At 45.5% G+C, this 10,794-nt stretch overlaps 1 protein-coding gene across 1 annotated transcript; it reads left to right on the top strand.

Annotated features, from left to right (window-relative positions):
- The first annotated feature begins 661 nt into the window (after positions 1–661).
- LOC145418602 (uncharacterized) lies at positions 662–6,878 on the top strand. Its single transcript, XM_080286970.1, has 3 exons — positions 662–698; positions 3,440–3,498; positions 6,702–6,878. The coding sequence occupies exons 1-3, from the start codon at positions 662–664 to the stop codon at positions 6,876–6,878; spliced, it is 273 nt and encodes a 90-aa protein (XP_080143096.1).
- Positions 6,879–10,794: the final 3,916 nt, after the last annotated feature.

A 10,794-nucleotide genomic window follows, 5' to 3' on the forward strand; every position in this document is an offset into this window, starting at 1 on the left:
GAGGAAATGAAATGGAGAAGAGTAAAGAAAGGGAAACAGAAGAAAAAGTAGAGAGAGAGAGAGAGAGAGAGAGCAAAGAAACGGGGTCAGGGGTCAAAGGCGAGGTGGTACACGAGCGTAAAGGGGATTTACAAAAGTCCAGGGCAATTTACAAAGCATATTTACAGCAATCCATTCGGGGTTTGGACTCGACCATCCTACCATCTAAAGAGTCAACCAATTTTTTCGTTTTAACACATGAACAGACGAAGGAAAAAAAAAATCCATACACCAGATGACAAACAGATAAAGGAAAAACAAAAAACAAAAATCCATACACCAGATTAGAAACTGACGAAGGAAAAAAACAAAATAAAAAACATATACCAGATTACAAACAGACGAAGAAAAAAACAAAATAAATGTCTATACACCAGATTACAAGTGTCCTCCATTCATAAAAAATAAACCATTTCTTTTTTAAACATGAACAGACGAAAGAAAAAACAACTATAATAAAAATCCACACACCAGATTATAAACACACGAAAGAAAAAAAATCAAAATCTATACATCAGATTACAAGTGTCCTCCATTTATAAAAAAATAAACAAACAATTTTTTTTAACACATGAACAGACTAAGGAAAAAACAAAATAAAAATCCATACACCAGATTACAAATGTCCTCCATTCATAATAATAATAATAATAATAATAATAAGATAAATAACAGTTGGACTTGAAGTGACACGATGAAAACCCACGAAGCCACCAAACTTTTTAAAAAATCTAGTAAATGGTAATGTTTTGGGGTGCATTGGTACTATACTCTTTTCAACTTAACTTGGCTCAGATTTTTGTCCTTTTGTAGCTTATTTCAGGTAACTCACGGCCAGAAAAAGGCAATACTGTTTTTAACGCAAGGAAGACGGAACCAAAGACCAGAAGCGCGCAAGATTGTTCCCCTCAAGAATAAAAATAATATAACAGAGAACCGAAATCAAGATCCGTTCAATTCGAGATGCCTGGACACTGCGTTTAAAAGACTGGAGGTTATAGGCAGTGGGAAATGCAGAGGGAGACAGTTCCAGAGCTGACCTGTTGCATACACGAAGGACTGGGAGTAAGGGTTAACTCTTGCATTTCAGAATTGGACAGAAAAGGGATGAGAGTGTTGGTGGACGTGTGCTAAGCGCCAGTAAAGTCTGCTTGTAATGAAACTAAAATCCTTAAATTGTTCCCTGCCCCGGACGGGAATCGAACCTGGGCCCATTAAGACTGCAGGCCAACTCTTTATTAATCCGCCCACAGCCTTCCCCAAATGCCGGTCTGTCTGTCTATAAGCTTCCTCAATCGTCGGGTGTAAAAATATTTCGATTCAGCCAGTCTCGCTAAATGCAAGACTGGATACGTTGGTACTTTTTCTCTCTTAGCACTTCTTGCCTCAAACACACCCACTGATGTCATAGGTGTGTGTGTGTGTGTGTGTGTGTGTGTGTGTGTGTGTGTGTGTGTCTGTGTGTGTGTGTGTGTGTGTGTGTGTGTGTGTGTGTGTGTGTGTGTGTGTGTGTGTGTGTGTGTGTGTGTGTGTGTGGAGAAAATAACAGGAACGTTGAGGAGTGGAGAAAGAGAGAGAGAGAGAGAGAGAGAGAGAGAGAGAGAGAGAGAAAATCCACCCACCTCACTATCTACCCAAAATCGAGACACAAAAAATGGAAATAAAAATCGAATTAAAAAGGGAATTTACACACGCACACAATCCCAAATGCAAATCCCCGGACCACACTCCTTGGGGTGCGTAGGAGGTGTGAGTGATAAGGGGGAGAATGAGGGAGGTGGAGGGGAGCTGGAAGTGTGAGAGAAAAGCGTGATGGGGGTTACTTGAGACAGAGAGAGAGAGAGAGAGAGAGAGAGAGGCGCGTCCCTCTCCAACACCCCCGTCCTCGAAGTGAAGAGGTTAAATATATGTATGGGCAAAAACATGACCTACCCACTATAAGCTGGTGAAATATGTGAGAAGCAGGACCGTGTCACACACACACACACACACACACACACACACACACACACACACACACACACACACAGATAATGTACACACACACAATTATATATACATAATACACACACACACACACACACACACACAGATAATGTACACACACACAATCATACATACATAATACACACACACACACACACACACACACACATAGATAATGTACACACACAATCATACATACATAATACACACACACACACACACACACACACACACACACACACACACACACACACACACACATAGATAATGTACACACACACAATCATACATACATAATACACACACACACACACACACACACACACACACACACACACACACACACACACACACAAGAAAAAAAATACTCGAAAATGCACACATCCCTTCGAAATTACACACACATAAATTAAGAAGCAAATGGAGAGGTTAGGATGGAGGGAGGAGGAGCTCTGATAGAAGTGAGGAATTATAGGGTAGGCAGGATGCAAGAACAGAAGATTTATAGGTAGCAATAGAGGAAAAAGAGGAAGGTACAATAAAAAGAAGAGAAAGGGAGATCAGAAAAAAGTAACGCAGACACGAGGAAAAAAGAAAAGAGGAAGAGGAGGAAGCAGTGGTAGGAGTAACATCAGCAACGAAAGAAGACAAAGAAAGAAGAGAAGGTAAAGACAAGACTAAGAAGTAGTTTTAGGACAGACAGAAGAAGGAGGAGGAGGAGGAGGAGGAGCAGGAACTAGGAAGGTAAAGAAGCAGTTAGGAGAGCATTAGCGGCAGATTAGCGTCAGACAGTGCAAAAGGAAAACCAAAAAAATATCAAGAAAAATACCCCCCCCAACAAAAAAAAGAAGAAAAATACGAAGACAAGAAAAACTCCGAGAAAAAGACCAAAAAAAAAAGACCAAGAAAAGATTGAGAAAAGACCAAAGAAGACCAAAGGAAAAATGAAAACCAAGACAAAGGAAAAACAAGAAAAATACAACAACCAATAAAAGATCAACAGAAATAAGAAGACCAAAGAAAAAGATAAAAAAAAAGATACGAGGACCAAAGAAAAAGACCATAAAAAGACCAAGACCAAGACCAAATAAAGGAGCAGTGTGGAGTTCCTTTATTACGCGTTAAATAAGACCCACAGACATACATACGAACCGCCTCCCCATCATTACCATAAAGACACTTAAAGAGGTGGAATTAGGCAAGTGGGTTTTTTTTATCTTTAAGTGCTTCCTATGTGGCGGGGTTTAGGAATCTCTCTCTCTCTCTCTCTCTCTCTCTCTCTCTCTCTCTCTCTCTCTCTCTCTCTCTCTCAACCCATTTTATAGAACAGAAATGACAGATAAAAATAATGGTAAAAAATGAACAGAAAAGAATGAAAATAGAAAAAAATGGCATTAAAAAAATAATAAAATACATAATAATAATAATAATAATAATAATAATAGCAAAAACAAACTCCCGAATTACGTCATCGTGCTGAAGGGGTAAATAGTCCCAGAGAGAGTGCATGTATAATTGGATAAGTCGGCTATTGACATTATTTAAGAGCATGGCCAATGAGAGCCTACCTGAGATATAGTCTAATTTTATGAGAGAATTGTAAGGGGTAATGTGTGGGGTGGACTGTGGGATTGGGGAGGGGAGGGGAGGGGAGAGGAAGGGAGAGGAGGGGAGGAGTGGAGGGGAGAGGAAGGGAGGGGAGGGGAGAGGAAGGGAGGGGATGGGAGGAGTGGAGGGGAGAGAAGATATCATAGGAAAGGAGAGGAGAGGAGAAGAGAGAAGAGAAGAGAACAGGAGAGGAGACGAAAGAAGAAGAGAGGAGAGAAAAAAAGAGAAGAGAAGAGGTAAGGAGAGAGAGAGAGAGAGAGAGAGAGAGAGAGAGAGAATATAAGACCAGAGGATAACTGCAGTAGGCTGGTTGATCCACTATGGTCAGCTCTGAGGAGGAGAAGGAGGGGGAGAAGGAGGAGGAGGAGGAGAAGGAAGAAGAAGATAAGGAGGAGGAAGTATACCAGGAAGAAAATGAAAAAAAAAAAAACAGCAAAGGACAAAAATAATGAAGAAAAACTGAATATGAAAATGAACATGACAAACCTAACCCACAAAACAAACACAAGAAAATAATACACATACATATCTACAATGAACATCAAGAATCGTATATTATAAAAACTGAGGACGCGAAGGAGCTACGCAAAAATAGAAAAGGAAAAATGAAAAACGGAGAAGCGATGTAAACCCAAACAAATTCTAGTAATAATAATAATAATAATAATAATAAAAATAATTCTTGATTTTCTGTGTGCAATCTGAAATGGAGAGAGTGGCTTTCTCGACAGTCAGACAGGGCGTGGCAGGACGAAGTGAGAGAGAGAGAGAGAGAGAGAGAGAGAGAGAGAGAGAGAGAGAGAGAGAGTGGAGAGAGTGAGGGTGGACATAGGGAGAGAGGAGAGAAGGGTGCAGAGAAAGGGAGAAGAGGAGGGGAAGAAAGGAAAGGAGAGAAGGGAGGAAAGGTGGGGAGAGGTAGAGGGAAAAGGAGGGAGAGAAGAAGGATGCGAGGGAGGGGGAAGAGAAAGGATGGAGGGGAGGATGAGAGATGGGGAAGAGGTAGAGGGAAAGGTGAGGGGGAAGAGGTGAGTGAGGGGAGGGAAGGGGAAAGCGTAGGGTGGGACGGGGTAGGAAGGGGGAAGGATACGTGGGGAGGAGTAGGGAGAGGAAGATAAGAGGCGAGAGGGAGAGTAGGATAAGGAAAGAAATGAGGAAGGGGGAAGGGGGAGCTGTAGGGAGAGGGAAGAAAGAGGTGTAAGGGGGAGGGAACCGCAAAATGGGTAGAAGAGGGGGAAGGGAGGGGAAGGGAGCGGGTGAGGGAAGGGAGGAGGGAGGGAAAGGGTGAAGAAGGGAGGACAGTAAAGTAAATAACACTAAAGATAATAAAGACAGCAGGAGACAGAGTGGATTGATAAGGTTAGTTGCTGAGGTAAAGAAAAATATAAGAAAAAGAGTAGAAGAGGAAGTAGAAGAGTTAATGAGACGAGGTAGAGAAGGGAGGAAGGAGGGTAGCATAGTGTAAGGTAGGGCAAGGCAGAGGTAAGGACAGGGTATAGAGGAAGGGCAGGGCAAGGCAGGGTAGGGTAGGGTAGGATAAGATTAGGGCAGGGTAGGGCAGGGTAGGGTAGGGTAGGGTAGGGTAGGGTAGGGTAGGGTAGGGTAGGGTAGGGTAGGGTAGGGTAGGGTAGGGTAAGGCAGGATTGGAAGAATGTGGAAGAGGAAAAAAGGGAGGAAAAAGAAGAGATGCTAGAGAGAGAGAGAGAGAGAGAGAGGGTTCAAAATACTTCATAAATTCACTGATACTCATCGCTACTTCAAGTTTATAGAGCCTAATTGAACCACCGCGTCATACACTCAATAGCCACTCGCAAAAACGGCGTGCGTGCGTGCGTGTGCGTGTGGGTTTTGCGTGCGTAATTGTGTGCGTGTGTGTGTGTGTGTGTGTGTGTGTGTGTGTGTGTGTGTGTGTGTGTGTGTGTGTGTGTGTGTGTGTTTTGGGTGAGTAATGTGCGTGCGGGGCCTTCCTTGCGTGTATTTGTGTAAGCAAGTTGAGTCTGCATATCAATGCTGTGGATCTGGGTAATGTTTTCATCATTGTGTGTGTGTGTGTGTGTGTGTGTGTGTGTGTGTGTGTGTGTGTGTGTGTGTGTGTGTGTGTGTGTGTGTGTGTGTGTGTGTGTGTGTGTGTGTGTGTGTGTGTGTGTACAGTACTTGTTAACGTGTATGTGTACATGTTTGAACGTATATATTAAATTTATTAAAGTATTTGTTTGAGGGTGTGCACAAGTGAATGTATGTGTATGTGTACGTGCTTGTGTATGTTTATTTGTGACTATGTACGTGTGTATATGTATGTGTTAATGTATGTATGTACGTATGTAAACGTTTACCATTGCCCGTCAGTGTACAAATGTGTGTGTAGATGCGCGCGTGTGTAAAGGAATTCGTTCATGCGTACCAGCCTACGATTACGAGCTTGTAGTTTATTTCCTTGCATGTCAGGGAGTGTTTGGCCTTTTTCCCCGCTTCAATCAAGTATTCATTAGTCTCCACCTTCAGTCACAGGCTAATTAGCATCATAAACACCTTCACTCAACCCCTAATCAACATCTTTAGTCATAACTCTAACATCAATGCCTCACTTAACTCTCCCTCCACATAATCCAGCCTCCATTCATCCACCTCTTACCGACTCCCCATCCCATCCACCTGATCCCTATCTCCCCCAACCACCCCTCTCTTCCATCCTCGTCTATCCAGCTATCCATCCTTCCCCTCCATCCATCCTCAACCCCCTCATTCTCCCCCTCGCACCCTGATCTCAACGTGCTTCTCACTTACCTCCTCCTTCACCTTCTCCTTAGTCAATCTTATGCCTGTCTGATCTCTCTCTCTCTCTCTCTCTCTCTCTCTCTCTCTCTCTCTCCCAGACCAGTTTACCTTCTTCGCTCACTTTATCTGTGCTACACCTATTCCTCCTCCTCCTCCTCCTCTCCCCCCTCTTCCGATCCCTCCTCCTCCTCCTCCTCTTCTCTTCTGATCCTTCCTTCTCCCTCCTCTTCTCTTCCGCTCCATCCCCCTCCCTCCTTCTCCCCTTCTTCTCCTCCTCCACTTTCTCCTCCTCCTCCTCCTCCTCCTCATCATCATCATCATCATCATCATCATCATCATCATCATCATCATCATCATCATCACCATCATCTACTTTTTCCTCCTCCTCCTCCTCTTCCAATCCCTCCTCCTCCTCCTCCTCCTCCTCCTCCTCCTCCCAGACACTCAATTTGCACCGAGTTAACCAGGGATAACCGTCCATACTGAACCACAACCGGCCCGATATCAGACGTCCTCTACCCTACCCACCCCCCTTTGCTATTGGGAAGTGTGTGTGTGTGTGTGTGTGTGTGTGTGTGTGTGTGTGTGTGTGTGTGTGAGAGAGAGAGAGAGAAATATGAAACCTTTGATTGAAGACAGATAAGATGGATACAAATGAGAGAGAGAGAGAGAGAGAGAGAGAGAGAGAGAGAGAGAGAGAGAGAGAGAGAGAGAGAGAGAGAGAGAGAGAGAGAATTAAAACCTGGCAACCTCAGAATCTTTCAAGCGATAAAAGGAAGCTCCCTAACACCTCTTCCTTAGCGATTTATTTTTGGATATGGCTGGTTGGTATCCTTTTGTACGTTATTTATGCAGAGTATGTCGATGTGTGTAGGATTTATGTGGCACGGAAAAGGCCAGTAAGGTGTAATAAAGAAAATAAATCGCTTAGGAAAATGTGTTAGGGAACTTCCTCAACAGAGAATATGGAACTTGATCTGAAGACTCTAGATAGGGAGGGGGATAGGATGGGGGGAGTGGGGTGGTACTGGTGGGGGTGCAAGAGGGGTGGAGGGGGAGTGGGGGTAGTAGGGAAGGTGGGGGTGGGGGTGGTGTGGACGTGGAAGAGGAGTGGGAGTGGAGGTAGCAAGGAGGGGGGGTGAAAAGTGGAGGGGGTAGTAGTGGGTGGTGGGGTGGTGGTGGGGGGGGGTGGTGGTGGGGGTGGTGGGGTGGTGGTGGGGGTGGTGGGGTGGTGGTGGGGGGTGGTGGGGTGGTGGGGTGGTGGGTGGGGGGGGTGGTTGTGGGGGTGTGGGGTTGTGGGGTGGTGGTGGGGTGTTGGGGTGGGGGTGGGGGGGTGGTGGGGGGAGGTGGTGGTGGGGTGGTGGTGGGAGGTGGTGGTGGGGTGGTGGTGGGAGGTGGTGGTGGGGGGTGGTGGTGGGGGTGGTGGTGGGGGGGGTGGCGTGGTGGTGGGGGGGTGGAGTGGTGGTGGGGGGGTGGTGGTGGGGTGGTGGTGGGGGGTGGTGGTGGGGGGGTTGAAAGTGGTGGGGGGTTGAAAGTGGTGGGGGGGTTGAAAGTGGTGGGGGGGTTGAAAGTGGTGGGGGGTTGAAAGTGGTGGGGGGGTTGAAAGTGGTGGGGGGTTGAAGGTGGTGGGGGGGTTGACAGTGGTGGGGGGGTGGAGAATGGTGGGGGTGGAAAGTGGTGGGGGTGAAGGAGGTGTTAAGGATGAAAAGGAGAGTGGGATAGTGACGTAGGGACAGAGTTGCGTGGGGGAGGGGAGGGAAGGTGTTGGGATTGGGTGGTGGGGTGGGGAGGGGGGTGAAGGGAGGGGAGGGAAGGTGTTGGGATTGGGTGGTGGGGTGGGGAGGGGGGGTGAAAGGAGGGGGTGTTACTGTGCTATTATGTCAGGCGGCCCCCCCCCCAACCCCCAAAGGGCGTTGGTGTATTTTGCAACCCACCCTTTACAATGGGTCATATGTATGTGGATTTTTACACAGGATAAACTTGATGGGCGATTACAGGGCGCCCTAGGAAAAGAGAGAGAGAGAGAGAGAGAGAGAGAGAGAGAGAGAGAGAGTTTTAATTGATGGGTTGGCCTTAGAATCCCTACTCATGAACGATACCGAGGATAAAGTATTGGGAGAGTCCGGTTGAAGTGTCACGTGTCCTGCAGTCTACTGAGTTCCAGATATATCCCTCTCCCCTCCCCCGACTCTGGGCATACGTTCTACAGCCCGTTCCCGAGTCCCAGTAGCCCTACGTACCATGCACCTCCTCATGTCACCACTTCTGCACTAATACACACCGTCCATATTGAGTACTAGGGCTGTCTCATGGGAGCTTCAAGAGCAACAAAGGCAAAGGAAACTGAACCCACGTCTCTCAGTACAAGATATCAACCTCTATCTGGCTAAAAGCTGATTATTTTTCACGCCAATGGGACAGCTAAGAAGTATGGCTTAATTTACGCTGTCATAATAATAATAATAATAATAATAATAATAATAATAATAATAATAATAATAACTGAAATAGGACACATAATAAAGTATACCAAAACACTTCGTCTCGGTTTCTGTCATAATAATAATAATAATAATAATAATAATGACTACTATAGGACACGTAAAAAAGTATACCAAAACACCTCGTCTCGTTTTCTATATGTAAAGCACGCGAGGGGTAACTCCACCATTTTTCGTCGCCTTTACCTCTACTCCTTCTACGCCCAAAAAATTTCTTATATAATTCAGAAATCTCATATACCACAGCCCCAGGACCGAGATTGAGCCATATAAAGTCTTCTAACAGTCTATATATCAACTCAACCCTTTATTATTTTCCTATGGCGTATATACTTAAGTCTTACAACTCGATTTTTTTTTCTTTCGTTTTTGGATTCTAGACGGTTTTTTTCTGACTATGGTATCTTTTTTATGAGCTAGAGGGGTTAGATATGGTTAGAAATTTTACTTGGCTATTAGGAATTTTTTAATATAGGAAAATTCGTTTGGGTTTAGGAAAATTATTTGGAAAAAGGTGGACATTGGATGGATTGGATTATCATGACATCATCAGTGATTACCTGAGAGAGAGAGAGAGAGTACGCATATCATCACGCATTTTCACACACACACACACACACACACACACACACACACACACACACACACACACACACACCACCCTTCCCTGCCACACTTACACAAAATGCACCTCACAATCCACTCTGCCCTCAGTGTAATGCAGCTCCCCACAGCACAATACACTCACCATATGCGCCACACTATCAAAACACACCGTCCTTCAGCGTAACATCAACAAAAGAGTTCTAGGAGCGACCGGTTCAAGTCCCCTGGGTTCACAGTGAGATGAGCTTGGGGTTGCATCATCATCATCATCATCATCGTCATCATCATCAATAAATTAAGAACAACAGACAGACGATTTTAAGAGTATTATCATCACCAACATCATCAACTTTCAGCAAGACAGACGACTTTAACATCATCATCATCATCATCATCATCATCATCATCATCACTAACACCAACAGACAGACAGTTTCATCCAGCCTTGTAGCCGCCTCTCACAGTGAAGAGATAAAGAGCACGAAGGCATTCCACCGTCCCCCATATATTAACAGGTGGGCAGAAGGTCTAATGAGGCTTGGGTTGCACAGGTGTAATTACCTAGGTGTTCTGTAGGTCGTGACGCTGAGTACACTTTTATTTCACCCCTCCTACCTCTATCTCACCCCCCACCCCCACACCCCACCTTACCCCTATCCACACACCCCCACCTTACCCCTATCCACACACACCCTCACCCCTACCCCCATACTCCTATCTCACACTCCATCCCCACACCTCTATTTTTCAGTCTATCCTCTTTCACTCCTCCACACCTCACTGCTACTTCACACTTCCACTTCACTCCTTTTCACTCGTCAAATGAATCTAGAGTTACTACTACTACTACTATCTCACCCTTATTTCACTCCTCTCACCCCACTTTCCTCTACGTCACCCTTTCCACACCCCTTTTCATCTCTCCCACTCCACTCACCTCACCCTCTACCCCACCTCTACCTTCATTCCACCTCTTCCACACCATCCCTATCCACCCCACCCTTCCACACCCCTCCCACACCACCCCAACTGCACCCCACCCACCCCACCGCCACCTTAACCACACTCTTCAGGTGCTGGTACCTTAATTACAGAAGACAGGTGACCGCATCGTAATTACCCAGGTGATTATCCAGTTCAGGTGTCGCTTAGTGAACGTGGGAGTAATTCATGGTGTGGTAGTGCTATGTGGTGGGGTGTGGCAAGGGGCAGGGGTCTTTGGGTAGGTATTTTGCGTGATATAATGCTGTGCTTGTGGCTCTGAAATATTACACAACCGACC

This window comes from Coenobita brevimanus, chromosome 115 (genome assembly GCF_032717465.1).
Source record: "Coenobita brevimanus isolate Jiangsu-jjx chromosome 115, ASM3271746v2, whole genome shotgun sequence".
NCBI lineage: Eukaryota > Metazoa > Arthropoda > Malacostraca > Decapoda > Coenobitidae > Coenobita > Coenobita brevimanus.

What these genes read in the sequence shown, in the direction of transcription:
- LOC145418602 (XM_080286970.1), top strand. Translation starts at nt 662, where the DNA reads ATGTCCTCCATTCATAATAATAATAATAATAATAATA. An exon ending in TAATAATAATAATAATAATA is followed by an intron (nt 699 to 3,439) that starts ATAAGATAAATA and finishes ATAATAAAATAC; the next exon opens with ATAATAATAATAATAATAAT. An exon ending in AACTCCCGAATTACGTCATC is followed by an intron (nt 3,499 to 6,701) that starts GTGCTGAAGGGG and finishes TCCTCCTCCTCC; the next exon opens with TCCTCCTCCTCATCATCATC.